Raw genomic sequence first — 18,501 nt, forward strand, 5'->3', positions numbered from 1 at the left:
AATACAAAATGTCAAGATTTGCTCGAATTAAAAGCCAGACCATAAAAATGCGTCTTTAGCAAAGATTTAAATGTAGCAACAGTCTGAGCTGATCTAATATGAGATGGCAAGGCATTCCAGAGACTCGGCGCCACAACTGAAAAAGCTCGATCACCTCTGTTTTTAAGTCTAGACCTTGGAATTTTTAGGATCATCTGATTGGCAGACCTTAATGTTCTGACAGGAGTATGAACATGAATAAGATCAGACAAGTACAGAGGTGCCTGCCCAGATAAAATCTTAAAAACAATCAATAAAATCTTAAAATTAATTCTAAAATTAACAGGAAGCCAATGAAGTGAGGCTAAAACTGGAGTAATATGCCCACGCTTTCTGGTCCCTGTTAAAAGTCGAGCAGCAGCATTCTGGACCATTTGGAGCCGACGAAGAGATGACTGAGATAAACCTACATATAAAGAATTACAGTAGTCCAGTCTAGACATGATAAAAATGTGTATGACTCTTTCAAAATCCTTATAAGAAAGATAGGGCTTTACTTAGGCCAACAATCTCAGTTGGAAAAAACTAGTCTTCACCACAGAACTAATTTGTTTGTCAAAGTTAAAGGAGCCATCAATGATCACACCAAGATTTTTGACAGATTGATGGATGTATGACCCTAAGTGTCCAAGAGAGGCAACAGAGGTCCTCAACTGGTCAGCACAATCGAACAAAAGAATCTCAGTTTTGCTTTCATTAAGATACAGAAAATTCATGTTTAGCCAATTTTTCAGGTCAGAAAGACAGTTTAACAAAATCTGCAATGAATTTGGAGCATTAGATTTCATTGGAAAATAGATCTGAATATCATCAGCAAAACAATGAAAAGACAAGTTATATTTCCTAAAAATTAACCCTAGGGGTAGGATATATAAAGAAAACAGTAATGGGCCCAAGATAGATCCTTGAGGCACACCACAGGAAAGACAGGCTACAGAAGAAGAATATTCCCCCATACTCACAGAAAAACTTCTGTTAGTCAAATAGGATTTAAACCAATCAAGTGCTGAGCCTCTAATACCCACACACTGTTCAAGGCGAGACAGAAGAATCGAATGGTTGACAGTATCAAAAGCTGCTGTTAGATCTAAAAGGATTAATATAGCAGGGCTTCCTGAATCGACAGCTATGAGAAGATCATTAAGAACTCTTAAAAGGGCAGTTTCAGTACTATGGTGGGACTTAAAACCAGACTGAAATTTTTCATAAATGTCAAATTCTGCTAAAAAGGCTTGTAGTTGGTTAAAAACAACTCTCTCCAAGACCTTTGATAAAAAAGGGAGCTTAGAAATGGGCCGAAAATTACCAAGGACAGATGGATCTAAATTCTTCCTTTTTAAGAGGGGCTGTACAACAGCATGCTTAAAAGACATTTTTTTTTTTAAACAGAGTGAGACGTCTTCCTGTCTATCTCCGGCGGGCATGTTTAGTCATGTGGCTACTGGTGAAACTGTGCCAACTTTGTTTTACAGGGAAGAAAAAGTACTATATATTTTTTTATGGTTGGAAAAATGGACCGTTAAAAGTTACGTCAGCAGCAAACCTGATTAAAAATTTTTGAATGACGTATCCATCTTCCATGTGTTTACTACCACATTTTCATACCTGTCAAGTTTTGTATTTAAAAATATGTGAAATTCTCCACTGCTGAAAATAGAAGTTACTATATGATGTCATTGCCTAATTTGCAAAATTGGTCATTTGCATGTAGTTGCAATCGAGGCTGTAAGAGAGAGGAAAAACATCTTTGGAGAGACAAATAGTGTGGAAAAAAACACCATAAATATGTTTAGAACTACAAATAAAAGTTTATGAAATAACTTAATAACTTTAATGCTTTGCCTAGACCCACTTTACATAGATCAATTCTGGCCCGTATTGTTCAATGTTAGAATATCAAATTTAACAAAAACACTTATGTGGGGTGAGACTGCTAGCTATGTTCAACCCTTCTCCTTTATCTGGGCCACGGTTGACAACTTGCATAAGAAAACTCGCTGTCGGCTGTCTCAAAGGTTGATAAAGGCCAAAGTGAGGTCCGGGGATGGGAGCGGAGGGAGCGGGTGGGCAGGCTCGGTGTTTAAGTCAGGTTCGGGGGTTGGAGGGTGGAGTCGAAGCGAGGTCTGGGCGATGCCAAAGTGTACGAAGGGACACAGTTAGAAGGCTTTATGTACACAGAACACTGTGACAGCGGAGGATTTCACTGTTGCTAGTTGCATTTTGGAGAAAAAAAAAAAGGTCACTATGGGGGTTTGAAAATCCGCTAAGTTGGCAACACTGAGCCCAACCGAGGTCCAGTTGTTTTTCTGGGTTTGTTCCTGCTGTCTACACTAACCTCACGAGAGATGCCACTGTTAAAAAAGAACAATCTGGATAAATCACTATTGCAAAATTACAGACCAATCTCTAACCATTCATCAGCAAAATAATTGAAAAAGCTGTATTTCAACAGTTAAATAGCTTCTTAACAATGACAAACCGCTTTGATGTTTTTCAGTCCAGTTTCCGTGCTCACCACAGCACTCAGACTGCCCTCGTCAAAGTGTTCAACGATATCCACACAAACACAGACTGCGGAAGAACCAAAGTGCTGGTTCTACTGGACCTTAGCACAGCATTTGATACTGTTGACCATGATATATTACTAAAGTCAAGTCAAGTCAAGTCAAGTTTATTTATAAAGCACATTTAAAACAACGACGTTGACCAAAGTGCTGTACAAGATCTGTAACCCCAAGGACTATACTAAATAAAAATAAAAATATATAAATAAATAAATAAAATAATAAAATAAAAGTAAATAAATAAAAACATTAAGAACAATAAATAACATAAGAAAATTAAAAATTAAAACGTTTAAAACAAGTACCATAAAATACCATAAAACAATCATCTAAAAGGAGGTAGTACTGCAGCCAAATGCCAAGGAAAAGAAATGTGTTTTTAATAGAGATTTAAATGTGTGTATCGTCTGAGCTGTGCGGATATGGAGAGGTAGATCGTTCCATAGCTTTGGTGCTGCTGCTGCAAAAGCTCGATCACCTCTCTGTTTTAGTCTAGTTTTAGGCCTCTGTAAGAGCAGCTGGTTCGATGACCTCAGAGCTCTTACAGGGGTGTGACAGTGAAGCAGCTCAGACAGATACAAAGGTGCCAGTCCGTTTAAGGCTTTAAAAGTAAGCAATAAAATCTTAAAATCGATTCTAAAACGGACAGGGAGCCAGTGAAGGGATGACAGGACTGGGGTAATGTGTTCATGCTTTTTTAAACCGGTTAAAAGACGAGCTGCCGCATTCTGGACTACCTGCAGGCGGCGCACAGATGATTGATCTATGCCAAAGTACAGAGAATTACAGTAGTCCAGGCGGGAAGTAATAAAAGCATGAATAACTTTTTCCAGGTCCTGCTGTGGGAGATAAGGTTTTACCTTGGCAATGACTCTGAGTTGGTAAAAACTGATTTTGGTAACAGCACTTACTTGCTTCTCCATTTTAAAACTACTATCTAAAATGACACCCAGATTTTTCACAGCATCACGACAGTGAGGAGCCAAATGACTCGGAGTGCCAGAGGAGTAGCTTGAGGGGTCAAATTTACCAAAGCATATGACCTCGGTTTTGCTTTCATTAAGATTTAAGAAATTGTTTCTCATCCAGGACTTGATGTCACTTAGACAGTTCAGCAGGGGTTCCCATGGATCTCTGCTGTTCAGTTTGATGGGCATATACACCTGGATGTCGTCAGCAAAACAGTGGAAACAAATATTATGTTTCCTAAAAATCGACCCTAGAGGCAACATATACAATGAGAAAAGAATTGGGCCCAGAATGGACCCCTGAGGCACTCCACAAGAAAGCTTTGCTGTGGTAGAAAAACAGTTTCCTAGATGGACAGAGAAACTTCTATCAGTAAGATAAGATCTGAACCAAGTCAGAACCGTGCCTTTAATGCCAATTTCATGTTCTAGGCGGGATAGAAGGATCTCGTGGTCCACAGTGTCAAAGGCAGCTGACAGGTCTAGAAGTACTAAAACTGCAGGACTACCAGAGTCCACAGTTAAAAGCAGATCGTTAAAAACTCTTAAAAGAGCCGTCTCTGTGCTGTGACGCATTCTAAAACCTGACTGAAACTTTTCCCACATTCCATGTTCACTTAAAAATGCTTGAAGTTGCTTAAAAACAACTTTTTCAAGAACCTTGGATAAAAATGGTAATTTAGAAATTGGTCTGTAATTTGAAAGAACATCAGGGTCAAGGTTCTTCTTCTTGATTAGAGGCTGTACAACTGCATGTTTAAAGGCAGCTGGAACACAACCAGATGCAAGCGCACTGTTAATCAGAGCGAGGATAGTTGGTCCCACTGAATCAAAAGCCTCTTTAAAAAGGCGAGACGGAACACAGTCTGTGGGAGAGTTTACAGGTCTCATATTGTGAATCACCTCCTTTAGTGTGGAGAGTGTGACAGGCTCAAACTGCTCAAAGACAGCTCTGCTGGGAGGAGGTGCAGATGAGTCTGTTTCAGCCTGAGGTGATGAAGGCCTGAGGGCAGAAATTTTTTCCACAAAAAATTTCTTAAAGTTTTCGCACAGTGCAGGACAGACCTTCGCTTGGTTTACATTACAGCGAGGATCAGTGAGTGAATTAAAAACACTAAAAAGAAAATGAGGCCTGTGACTGTTACTTGAAACAATGTTAGAGAAATAAGCAGACTTTGCATATTTTACTGCTTTCTGGTATTTCAATAAACAGTTACGCAGGATCTCTAAGGAGACATGGAGCTTATCCTTCTTCCACCTTCTCTCAGCGCGTCTGCACTCACGTCTGAGAGAAAGCGACTGGAGAAGTGGGTCGGACTCTCAGACACAGCACTTAACTGGTTCAAATCCTACCTAAAGAACAGGAACTTCTTTGTGTCAATAGGCAACTTCTTCTCAGAGCGGACAGGAGTCACATGTGGAGTACCCCAAGGTTCAATCCTGGGACCCCTTCTATTCTATTTAATATCTACATGCTCCCACTAGCTCAGATTATAACAAGTAATAGGATTCGTTATCATAACTATGCAGATGATAAACAGCTCTATATCACGTCATCACCAGGTGACTCTGAACCTATCCAAGCACTGAACAGATGCTTAGAACAAATCAATATGTGGATGTGCCAAAACTTTCTTCAGCTGAACAAAAACAAAACTGAAGTTATTATCTTTGGACCTAAAGAAGGCTATTCTTGTTAATGTTTGTAATTTTATTTTTTATTTAGTTATTTATGCCAGGCCTGACAGGCAATAAGGAAAGGGATAGAGAAGAGGGGGAAAAAAAAGAAGCAAACAAAAAAAACAAAGCAAACAAACAAAAAAATGAGGGGGGGGGGGACAAAGGGGAGAAAGGAAAGAAAAATACTCAAAGATATACGTACATACACACATTCACATGTCTATACAAATGCATATACATATACACGCATACACACAATCTTGCTGTTTGAGTAATGTGTGTATGCGCCTCTGTCATGGAATGTACTCAATGAGGATAAGAAACTGCAACCATGCCCCGCGTAATCCAGAGGCAAATAGGGAAGGACCCAGGGGACCCAGGCCATCCACAGCCCACTAGGAGCTCAGAAGACCTGAAGCCACACATCCTGATGGCAATCGAGTGCACACCCCAGAGGAGGAAGGAGGGAGACCCTAGACGGAGCCCCCATGGCCAAGGGGCAAGAGTCCAGAGAGCCAGAAGCAATGAGCAGCCCACCCCCCCGCAGGCCGGCACCCCCAGCACGAGCCGAGCATGTGGGCCCCGGGGCCCCCAAGCGCTGAGAACCGCCTGACAACCGGCAGCACTCAGACAACCCAGGGAAGCAGCCAACCCAGCCCTGAACAACTAGCCAGTCCCCACCCCAGGCAGGGTGCAAGAAACTGGGTTGTGAGTAGACCCGCCCACCCCCTCCTCCCACCCAACATGTGGGGGGGTGATGTGAGTGTATGTCATGAGAAGAATGTTTATGACTGTGTGAAAGCTATGGTGCTATTATAATTGGAGGGACAGATGTAATATGAGCACTGAATAACAGTGCCCATCCACACTGCCCCCCCCAAGGCCCTCAATGTCTAAAATGTAAATAAAATTGAGGAGCAGGCAGCAGTGAGCAGACAAGTGGCGCCACCTCAGCAGCGCCACCCACTAACCATGTGTGACACACCTGCCCCCCAAGGCCCTATATGTACTGTGATGTGTTGTAAACTAACTGACGCAATTAAAAAGGAGGAGTAGGACATCAAGCAACACAGTGAGCAGAGCCGAGGAGGTGGCCATACTCACTGGAGCACGAGCCCCCCTCCCCCAAAAACCTACGTGTGTGTAATGTGATGTTTAACTGAGTGGGAGGAGGGGAAGGGTCAGGATAAATATGACCGGGAGGTAGAGGACTACCCCCTGGAGTAAGAGAGCCAGCTAACTGCTGGCTCACTAGACACCCCAGTTCCCTACACCCAACCGCAGTGCAGGGAAGGCAGGTCCAGGGCCTGAGTGGCCACACCCCCAGGCACCCACCACCCACACTGCAAACACACACCCCACAGGCATACAAAAGACAACAAATATCACACCCATACACACCATTACAATAAACATCACACTCTCACTCTCATCCATAGACACACACATACACGCACACACACACACACACACACACACACACACACACACACACACACACACACACACACACAAACACATACATACAGTGGTCCTGGGTCCAGGACCGCTGTATTGAGAGCATGGGAAATCTCCAACATGGACTTAAAACGCTGTGCAAATCTGTCAAAATTTTTTCCTGTGAGATTCAAGTCATGTATTCATATAAGCTGCTTGTATCGGTGAAGCATGTTATCTTTCAAAACCAATCACATACAGAATATCGATGATGCATTAGAGACATTTCCAGTTCCCACGGTCCCTGAATGCAACAGCTGGGACTATGTTGTTCAGCCACTGTGCTGAGCTGTCAGTCATGATTCCACACCCCCGTCGTCTGAGGTTCCGCCCCCCCCACGCCAAAACAGGGCCAAAAGTTTGAACTCAAAAAAAAAAAAAAAAATTGAAACTGCGAAAAAAAATCTGAAAGTGCAAAAAAACCCCAAAAAACCCTTGAATCTGAAAAGTAGTTTTGAATTTGTTTTTTTTTTTTAGTTTCACATCTTTTTTTTTTTTCAGTTGCAAAACTTTTTTTCATTTTCAAACTTTTTTTTCTGTTTCAAAACTTTTTTTTTCCTGTTTAAATTTTTTTTCGGGTTCAAAATAATTTTTTAGTTTCAAAAATTTTTTTCGAACAAACTTTATGGCCCCAATTTAGCTCCATAGCCATCATTCCTCTATACCAGTGGTCCCCAACCTTTTTTGAGCCGCGGACCGGTTTAGTGTTAGAAAATATTTCCACGGACCGGCTTTTAAGGTGTGGCGAATAAATACGTCAAAATAAATGACACGACCATAACCAAGTGTGATATTTTCTACGTATAATAATAAAAAACGTGAATCCACTTTGTATTCGTATGCAACTCTATCAGCAGCGTTCTCGTAACATCCCACCTCAACATGAATAACAGGCTCTCTGCCCACAGCGCTCCCTGGTCAGCTGTTAGAGCCATGGTAAAACATGCCTTCAAAATAAGATACACCGCAAAAACAAATACAGTAGAAATCACCTCAGTCGGATTCAAATGGCCCAGTTTGGGGTCTATTATCGAATTTCGCTGCAATGGCTTCTGCTTCATCTATGAATTTGCTTCTGCAAATTTTATAATCTGAAATTTTACTCGTAAGTGCAAGTTTGTAGCTTACACTTGCCACGATTGTCCCCGGTGAAATGAACTGATATAAACACTAAAACAATTTCCAGGTGTTGTTAGTGTGTGTGTAGTTGTGCACGAACGAGCCGATGCATGGAAGTGGGCGGACAGGAGCTGAGGAGGGTTTTAGCGCTAAACTCATCCAGTTTATGCGATCACATTTAACTGGAAATTTATTACAATGGGACCAGATTTTTCATCCGAGGTAGGTGAATATCCGACGGATTTATGTGATGATTTTATTGGAATTAATGTTAGGAAAAATCAGGACCTGCAGATGCCATCCAACTAGAGCGAAAACCCGATTTGTGCGACTTCGACTTAGGTGATTTTTACTGTATAAAGCGCATGAAAAATACAACTCACCATAACACTGAATCAGTGTAAGCCCCCTGAGCTTGTTGCTCTGATACTCATTTTTGCTGGCTTCTGGTTTGACTGGGTTCGGCCGATTTCACATGGAGCGTGGCTGCAGAGCCGCGGTGTCAAGCGCTGGAGAGTCAGTTTGATGGCTGGGTCTACCTCACTGCTATCCCCGGTGTTGATAAATAAAAATGGTAAATGGACTAGTTCTTACATAGCGCTTTTCTACTCTTGTTGAGCACTCAAAAAAGAAGCGTTATGTAGGTCAACCAACCGATTTCGTTAGACAGGCCTGAAGCTTCTGGGTTTAATTTTAGCGGTGACGTATCATGTGAGCAGAAATGTCTTGACACGTCAAGAGGAAGTCATGGAGGGAAGTAACGGAGCGAATCCGCCCATTTTTCAAAATAAAATATAGTTTAGGCGCAGATAACAAGTAAAACGGAAATAATTTAAGTTATTTATTCTTTATGTGCGGCCCGGTACCAAATGTCCCACGGCCCGGTACTGGTCCACGGCCCGGGGGTTGGGGACCTCTGCTCTATACCACGCAAGTCATGACGTAACGACGTCACATGTGCACACCAGAAGCAGCAAAGAAAAACAACAGTAGGTGTCAGTATTGTAACACATTTTTGAGTAAGAGCGTCAGTAACAGTAAAATTTAACACCCCCACTCGCTCGTAACTCACTGGGTTATCTTGAAAATATACAGAACATAAGGTTTGCCTTCCTACCTCATCAGAAATGAAAATATCTCTGCACGTTTATGTGCCAAACATGTCCTGAGCAAATTTTTTCAGTTTCAACTTAGTAGCAGGTTTTGTCATCAAGTCTGCAAACATTTGATCAGTAGGACAATATTCCAGCACTATTTCTCCATTGTTCACAATTTCTCTTATAAAATGATACTTAATATCAATAAGTTTGCATTTTTGCCAATAATGCCTTGATTATCTTCATACACTTCTGTTTGTGCATACTGGTAACTGTCTATACCTCTTAGAAGTTGCTCCAAGTAGAGACATTCTTGAATAGCTGAAGCTAATGATATGTACTCTGCCTCGCAGGTAGACAGTGCCACTGTTTGTTTCCTTGTCTTCCAATAGATCAATGAGCTTTCATCATTTAAACATATAAACAATACCCTGTTGTGCTCCTTCTATCTGTTGCATCTGATGCCCAATCAGCATCACAGAAAACTTTTAGTCCCAGATTTTGTGAGTCGTTTCCTTTAAAACTCAACTCTTTTTCTGCTGTGCCTTTAAGATATCGCAAAACATGCTTCACTGTACTCCAGTGTTCTATTGATGGTTCAGTAAAGTGCTGGGAAAGTTTGCTGACCACAAAGCTTATATCAGGCCGTGTACAAGTATATTAAACTTCCCACTGCCTCTCTGTACTTCCTTGGATCTTCCATTTTATCTGCATCCTTTGAGTATTCTAGCTTTGGTTCACATGGAGTTTCCCTGGGTTTAATTTCTTTTCCTGTTTGGTCAAAAACTATTCCTAGAAAATGCCTCAGTTTTCCTAGATCTTTCATTTTGTAACCATTCTCACAGAAGTATGCATGCAGTAAAGCGTTCCAGTTTCTGTCAGAATGTTTTAGACCGTACAAGGACTTCTGCAGCTGCAAACTAGTTTTTCTCCTGTTTTAGACTTCTCCTCAAAACCTTCTTTCTGTTTTATGTAAATTACATGATCAATAGGTGCATGCAAATATGCAGTTTTAACATCCATCTGGTGCAGGATTAAATTTTCTTGTGCTGCCTTTTGCACGACCACTCTTACACTCGTCATGTCAGCTGTTGGTGAAAATGTCTCTTCATAGTCAATGCCTTGTTTTTGATTGTAACCATTGCCTTGTATTTATCAGATCCATGAACCTCATTTTTAAGTGCAAAAACCCATTCACCCCCCCACTGTCTTTTTACCTTGTGGCAGCTGGGTGAGCATGAAAGTCTTGTTTTCTCTCAGAGACTGCATCTCCTCACTCATGGCCTCTCTCCACTGCCTTGAATTAGGTGATGCAATGGCTTCCTTATTGGTCTGAGGAATACCACACACTGCTTTGTAACAAGAGTCTATACTCATGTCTCCGGCATCCTCCGTCTCCTAGTCCTGTAGATGTGCTGGTTTCTTTCTGTTTCTTGGTGGGTTCCTTCTGGTTACAGTCTGTTCAGGTACAACCTCAGAAACATCACTTTCATCAGGTATGTTTTTAACATTTTCATCCTCTTTTTCATCTGTGTCAGAGGTTCTGGTATACAGTTCCTCTTGAACATACTCTATGTTTGGGTCAGTCTGTGTCTCTCTCTCTCTTTTGTTGCCTTAGTTGTGAATTTCACTGGTCTATGTTTCTGTATCTTTTCAGTGTTTGGATAGTACATTAGATATGCTGGGCTGTTTTTATCATAACCAATAAAAACTCCTGGTTCACATCTAAAGTCAAGCTTGTCCTTTTCCTGCTTATAAGCAAAACACTGTGACCCAAATTTCTGCAGCTTGGACACATTTGGTTGTTTCCCTGTAAACAGTCTTACTGTGCGTCTGTTGTAGCACCTGTTTCTCACACAGGCTGCAGCCTGTTCCAAAATTTACCTGGTAACTTGCTTTCTAGTAGCAGACATCTGCTCATTTCATGGAGTGTTCTCCATCCTCTCTCTGCTGTTCCATTTTGGTGTGGTGAATAAGGTGCTGAGGTCTCGTGTCTTACCTTATTTTTGGTTAACATAGCTCTGTATTCTTTCAGTACCATTATCTGAACGGATACATTTTCCTCCCCATAAGGTGCTATGTCTGCCAAATATTTCTCAGTGGCTTGAAGTGTATCAGTCTTAGACTTCAGAAAATAGACCATGATGATGCCAGAATAATCATCTGTAAATGATTGTGCATATCTATACCCTTCTATGCTGGGTGTTGGCATAGGACCTGTTAGATCAGTGTGGACTAGTTGTAAAGGTCTGTCAGCCTTTTTGTCTGGTTCTCTGTTTCTGGTCTGTGTGAATTTCTCTTTTGTACACACTTCACATAACTGTTCTCGTTTGGTTGTGCTTCCTTTTATCTCCATACCTTTAACTACCCTTTGAAGCTTTTGCACATCCTCATAATTGCAGTGGCCCAAAATCTCATGCCAGGTCTGCAAGTCATGGCATACTTTACATTCATCTGTCACAGCCTCAACTATGGGTAAATAATACAGGTTACCACTCTCGTATATGTCAAACCCGAGTCCATCTTTGTCCATCACGTGACAGATCCCCTGGTTGGTGATAGTCACTCCTCCATTTGCTGCTCTGGCAACTGAGAATATCTCTTGTGGGTACGATGGCATGTAGAGTGCAGCTGTGCTCTGTGCTGTCGTCCCTGGTTGTCTAGAAGGTAGATCATCGCTGTCCCTCTTTGCTGTGCCATCCCGGTGCACCTCGTCCCATCTGCTAGTTCCACAGAGTGGCTCTCAGGCTGAAATGTGCTGTCGAAGCTTATAAACTTCTGGATGTCGTTGATTATGTGAGATGTTGCACCTGCATCTACCATAATGCCTTTCTTCTATACATTGTCTGGTGGCTTGCGCTCTTTTGTGTGCTTGGCCTTGAAGAGTCTGTTGTTTTCTTCCCCTTGTTGTTCTGAGACTTTTCTGGTTGAAGGGGACGCTTAGTGGACTGTAAGGTGCTGGGCGTGTTTGATCCCACCTTCAACCTGGAGTGTCGGCCAGAACACCTCTTCAAGGCCAGGATGATGAGCGTGGCTGATATTATTGATTCCACCCGTGGGAGACAGCAAGAGAGGAGACAGGAGTGCAGCTGCACACATGGGCTTTATTAGTTAGCCCTGGTTGTTACAGAAGAGCAGACCTAGCTCTGAGTACACTGGGACATAAGATGCTCATTTATGTGCATAGGTGTGTGTGTGTGTGTGGTTTTTCATCATAAACACACACATCTCTTATAAACAGAAACTCGCTGAGTGGCACAGAACATCCCCGTCTCACATCTGTCTGATCTGACTTTCGCCCGGTGCAAAATGCGAGACTACTTCACGGAACACAGGACTGTGGGAAATCACAACTCTCCACAAACTAGCAGCCAAACTAAATATAGCAACATGTAAACTATAGGGGCCTTTTGTATACTGGTACTTTCCAATCCCTCCTTTTTCTTACATACAGATTCATTGAGTGTATTACTTCTGCAGTAGTTGCACCATACCTTCTGGGAACACATTCTGGCCTTGTGTCCTTTTAGACCACATTTCTAGCACTTCATGTTGGAAAATCATCTTTTCTGCTGGTGGCGGGGGCTTTGCTGGAACTTTTGTTTGGTTTTACATGAGTTTTCATCACATTATCTCTACACTCTGCTTTGCTCATTTTTTCAGTTTCTTCATAAACCCTTAATCTTCTTTTAATGTCTGTGAATGCAACTTGATCTTCATTTTGAGTCACATGTACAGCCAGCAGTTTGAATGAGTCTGATAGGCCGTTTAGTATCATGGCTATAATCAGCCCATCACTTAAGGTTTCACCAGCATCCTTCAGGGCTGTAATGATGTTCTCTGCCCTTATCACATAGTCAGTGACAGTCTCATTGTCAGACATTCTTAGATTGGTCAAAGATGTATACAAGTTTATTATTCTTGGCTTGCTCCTGCTGGAATAGTGTTCTTTGAGTGTCTTCAAAGCTTTTCTGCCATTATCTGCTGCTTCATGTCTTATTAAAGACAGGCTTTTATTGCCTATTAGCCTTATTAGCTCAGCATAACAATCGGCATTTCATCCCCTTAGAATTATAATGTTCTATCTGCATTCTGACCAGTTTTGAGATATTAAAAAATAGAACCTTATAATACCAAGTTAAAGCTTGATTTTGCAGATAGAACCTTTTAGCTTTGTGAATAAAATAAAATGACAAAAGTTGGTTATAATTGACAAAAATCTCATACATATTGTTGATTTAGTGGTCAACGAATAATAATATGACAATAAGTCAATTTTGTCAAAAATGTCAGATTATAATTCTAAAGGGACGATTTTTCTGATCATCTTGTGCTCGCACCACATCACTTGTAGGCTCTTTCAAGAAAGTCTCTTTTAACTTGAAAATGGCCAAGGAAGCTTGTTTCCCACAAGTCATACTTGTCTTCCGATCCATCGAAGAAAAGTTGTGGTGACACCATTAGCCCTGTAGCTCTGTTTGCCATCTCATGAATCTTATAGCTTCAGTAGCTCCCGCGTAATACATCGCATTCAACTCCATGGATGTACTCACTTATCTCTAAGCTAGCTGGTGTAACTTAGCTTGCAGAAGTCCCGCTCAATCCGTGTGGCTTTCTTCTTCAAAAACAGTCCTCTGCTCGGTCTCCTGGGCCCATAACCTGTTGAATGCATCGTTGCACAGAGGTCTTTGCGTTGCAGAGATGGCGATAAATAAGTCACTGGGTCTCTTCAGCCTCTTTCCAGCAAATTTATTTACAAAAATCCAAACACAGTCTGTATGAAACAAATCTCACTCAGAGCGCCATCATTCCTCTAAGTCATGACGTAACGACGTCACATGTGCACACCAGAAGCAGTAAAGAAAAACAACAGTAGGTGTCAGTATTGTAACACATTTTTGAGTAAGAGCGTCAGTAACAGTAAAATTTAACACCTACCCCGCAGAAACCCTGGGACAGAACTGTTCCCTGTGGTGCCCCAGTATTGCTAACCACCACATCTGACAGGGTTCCCCCCAGCCATACAAACTGAGGCCTCTCTGACAGATAGCAATCCAGGAGAGAGCAGAAGTGGTGACACCAGCCTGAGCAGCTTCTCACTGAGCAGAGGTCGTTGATGGTATTAAAGGCAGTAGAAAAGTCAACAGGTAAGTAACTGCATCATCCACCCCCACACGAGGCTGGTAAGCAAACTGAAGAGGGTCGAGAGCATGTTTCACCTGCAAGCTAAGCCGGGCCAGAACCAGTCTCTCCAGCACCTTCATGACATGTGATGTCAAGGCAACTGGTCTGAAATCCTTAAGGCCAGAAGGGGCGACTTTCTTTGGGACCGGACAAAACATGATGTCATCCATAGTAGTGGTACCTTTTCCTGCAGCAGACTCAGGCTGAAGAGATACTGCAGTATTACAGACAGCTGGGCAGCACAGAACTGATGCGATCAGGGCCTGCAGGGCCTTGGTGGAGACACTCCGGCTGTCTCCTCACCGGGGGGGTCCGCGACAGTGGCGTGTATGCTGTCACATGCTGCTGCCCCGTCAGCTGATGGTGGTATGTAAAGACGGATCAATATAGAGGAGGAAAATTCCCGTGGTAAATAATATGGGCGCATACTCACAGCTAAAAGTTCAATGTTAGGAGAGTAACAAGTCCTGGATTGCACCACTTTTCTTTCACAAACACTGCAATCCCTCCACCTTTCTTCTTACTGCTCAGCTTAGCATCTCCACAACTACAAAAATAACAAACCCCCCCCTAAAAAAGAAAAAACACAAGAAACTATGGGAGCTGCCAGGCTGCCACTCTCACGGTTCCTACCAACCAAGAAGACATTCAAGGAGCATGGATGGACCTGGGGCTACCTGTGGAAATGTGCTTCAGGCAGCCCACGGTGGTGAGCTCTGGCCTTATGTGCATCCACACGCAAAGAGTGGTGTGGAAGAACTTGACTGGCCTGCACAGAGTCCTGACCTCAGCCTGATAGAACACCTTTGGATGAATTAGAGTGGAGACTGTGAGCCAGGCCTTCTCTCCAACATCAGTGTCTGACCTCACAGATGTGCTTCTGGAAGAATGGTCAGAAATTCCCATAAAAGGGTGGGCCCACATCATATTAAACCTTCTGGATTAAGAATAAGATGTCAAGTTCATATGCGCGTGGAGGCAGACGAGCTAATACTTTTGGCAATATAGTATAGCTCCTCCCAAACCGCAGGATAAGGGAGTACCCTTAAAACACTACTTGAGATCATGCAGGTCATTCCTCCCAGTCACACCAGTCCAGGTCTCACTGTCATTGCCCACATGAGCGAAATCTCCCAGTAGGGCTCAATACGCTGGGTTCACCTCCTGCTGTCCTGGGCTCAGAGCCTGCAGACTACCTATCGGTTAAACCTATCCTCAGCCCTTAGCCTGACCTTTACAGTGTCTTTAGTTTAGCATCAGTTTTAGCTTAGCGCTGTGTTTAGCCATGAGGACAGCAGAATAATAGGTCAGGCGGTGGAGAACCGACCCAAACAGAACCCAGGCAAGATCAATACATTGAGGATACTTCATAATAAATTCTTATTTTATCATTGCCCCTTCAGAATACCATCTAATTATTTCATCATATCTGATTTTTCTGAGTAAAAGAGAATACAATATTGAACCAAACTCCTGAGCCACTCCTCGCTTCTGTATATTTTGCCTCAAAAGGTCGAGCAACAGTTCTCCAGCTCTGTGAAGATCTTTCAAAGTTCTTCTTTGGACATCAGCTGCTTTTCCTCTCATTTTCAGTTGAATCCTTGTAGCCGACCATTTTCAGAGGAACGTTTTTGTTTGTTAGCCTCTGACCTCTGACCTGTGAATCATTCAAGCATAAAAACGCTCCTAACTCAGGGATGAACCAGTGTTGTGTCTACACATAAAAGACAACTTAGCAAAGAACCAGTTTAAACTGTATCTTTAGGCTCTTTGTTATTAGCAGCCTGTCACAGAAACACATCATTTGTTCCCATTTCTGAATGTATGAAAAATGCCAAAGATAACTCTGTCAGCAGAAAAGAGCTGTTAGCTGCAAACTTAGTATATCTCAGCATGTTGTGCTGTGAGTCCTTAGAAAATCTGAGGAAACTGGACACGAGGAGGACAGAAGAAGAAGCCTAAAAAACTCTCTACAGCAGGTGATCAGGATCTGAAAGTCACGTCCTTAAGAAACAGGAAGAAATCCAGCAAAGACCTGACACGGGACCTGAGAGCTGCATCTGGACCTTCAGCTGATCCATCTGCTGTTCACTGAAGCCTCATCAGAGATGGTCTGAGTGGAAGGGCGGCTGTCAGGAAGCCTTTCTTAAGGAAGGGAAAAAGGGAGGTCAGGCTGAGGTCTGCCACATTACACCAGAACTGGACTGAACATCAGTGGAACAGGTCTGATGGAGGGATGGATCCACATTTGAAGGTTTTGGTACAGAGCAGGTCAGCATGACAATGATCCCAAACACACTGCAGTGCAGTAAAAACACCATCAGCCATGGATCGGCCTCCCTAGAGCCCAGACCTCAGCATTACTGAAGCAGGGTGGGATCATCCTGGCATTCAAAGAAGAGCTTTGAATGTCCTTCAAGGAGCCTGGAGAACTGTTCCTGAAGACTGCTCAAAGAACTTAGAGGGAGCTGCCTCAGAGGGTTCAGGATAAAGGAGGTCACACCAAATAAACCAACTTTTAACACTGTTTATGTCTTGTATGCTGTATTTTTTTGTTTGCACATTTTAATAAATCACTGCACTTATTTCCCATTTTCCTGAAAATAATATAAAAAAACGAGGGTCGGCTCAAGACTTTTGGACAGTATAACTCAGAAATATGTGGACATGTCCAGGTGACAGACGTGTCCTCAGGTGTGTGTGCTCAGGTGTGAGTTGTGAGGCCAGTACCTCCATGATGCGGTGCAGGTGTGATGACGATACCCCTGGTGTCCACTTTGGGGGAGTCCTGTCCATACTTCCCATCATCACTGCTCATCATGTGGACGGCGTTTCCACGTCCATCCAGCACCGTGGCATTCACCGTGGCACTCACCGACTCTTCGACCACCATGTTCCTGTCAGAGCGCGCTGCCGACACAGAGCGGGCCTGCACCAGGACCAGGACCAGGACCAGGACCGGCGGGACAGGGAGATGGGTCCACATCCTCACGTCGTTGCCTGGTCACATCCAAACTGAGAGAAAGAAAGTGTGAGACCAGCAGCAGAGTCGTCCTCTAAAACTCCTCTGTGCTTGCTCAGCTTTCAGAAGCTGTTCTCCACACACTGAATTTATCACCTTCTTTCATGTTTCTGACCGTGAAAGTGACCACGTTGCTCACCTGTCACTGGAAGTCTTCGGTTTATCCTCCAGATGTTGTCTCTCTTTGTTTACATGAATCCTCCAGATGCTATTCTTCCAGGTGTTTTGTCCTCCAGATGATCCTTTGTCTCCAGATGTGAGCTCTGGTCCGTTAATCCCTGGGTTCAGCCTGGCAGGTGCAGCTCGGACAGCGTGAGGAGCATGGAGCATCACCACCAGGCCAACAGCTGGTGCTGAGCCCCGGAGCTGCGCGGTGGGTGAAGCCCGGATTATAAATCACAGGTCCGTTCGATAACGGCTCGTCTGAAGCGGAGTGCAGCCGCCTCCGGTTCCGTGACTCGGTGTTTAGATGCGGAGAGAGCGCGGCACTGGCCGCTGCTTCATCCCGCTTTATGTTGATGTGTGCAGGCAGACAGACCGGCGGGGCTCCCGGTGACCACCCGCCCACCTGCGCGCTCCCTCCGCCTGCTCTCTCGCTGGTCTCCCGGGATGTTTGCTGGGCTGTCGTGAGCCGGATCCTGTCTGCGCTCGGTGTTTTTTTCCGGTTTGCTGCCGGTGAAATCTGCACGGTGCGGAGGCTCGAGCCCCGTCTCCGTCTCTCACATCAGTGGGAACTGCGCAGGCGCATACTGAGGGCCCGGGGGCTTCATGTTTAGGTAGCTGAGATTTGGATCCGCTGTCGCGATACCTGCAGAGAGGCCGGGCACCTGTCTGAGCGCCTCAGAGTTCAGCAATAAAAATACCGATCAGCGATAGTTTAGGAGCGCGGCAGTAAGAGCGAAACATGAACGCGCAGCTGTGAGGAGCAGGAGGAGGCGCTGCACGGGCAGCACCGACCCCTGGCGGACACCGACAGTAAATACGGGTGGAGCTCAGACTTTGAAACAGGTGGTCTCAGTCTAACAGGTAATACTGCTCAGAATCAGGAGACCGCTGCTCACAGGTGGAGCCGTTCCCACCGAGAGGAGAGCCGCACAGAGCGGAGCTCCTCTGTTGGTTAAGGACCATCACAGCTCTGTGCGGAAGAGGAAACGACGCTGAAACACTGAGTGTGACGAGAGGCTTCACGGTGGACGGAGAATCCTACTTACAAACAATGTGACCGTATCAAATATGGTTTGATGGTAACTGCTAAAGTGTTTGTGGGGGATGTTAGTTAATCTGAAATTATTAATATCTGCCTTCAAAACAGACTCTTAACTGTGCAGGTA

The 18,501-nt window shown here is 43.7% G+C and overlaps 1 protein-coding gene across 1 annotated transcript in view; it reads right to left on the reverse strand.

The window, feature by feature from the left end:
- The window catches only part of rnf130 (ring finger protein 130), a 43,950-nt gene extending 26,056 nt beyond the window's left edge, over window positions 1–17,894 (reverse strand). Inside the window, exons 1-2 of the mRNA XM_030738568.1 lie at window positions 17,310–17,894; window positions 16,879–17,163 (exon numbers count right to left, since the gene is read on the reverse strand). Coding sequence (XP_030594428.1) covers window positions 16,879–17,134 — 256 coding nt within the window. The 5' untranslated portion in view covers window positions 17,135–17,163; window positions 17,310–17,894. The remainder of the gene's footprint in view (window positions 1–16,878; window positions 17,164–17,309) is intronic.
- Window positions 17,895–18,501: the final 607 nt, after the last annotated feature.

This window comes from Archocentrus centrarchus, chromosome 10 (assembly GCF_007364275.1).
Source record: "Archocentrus centrarchus isolate MPI-CPG fArcCen1 chromosome 10, fArcCen1, whole genome shotgun sequence".
In the NCBI taxonomy this organism is placed as follows: Eukaryota; Metazoa; Chordata; class Actinopteri; order Cichliformes; family Cichlidae; genus Archocentrus; species Archocentrus centrarchus.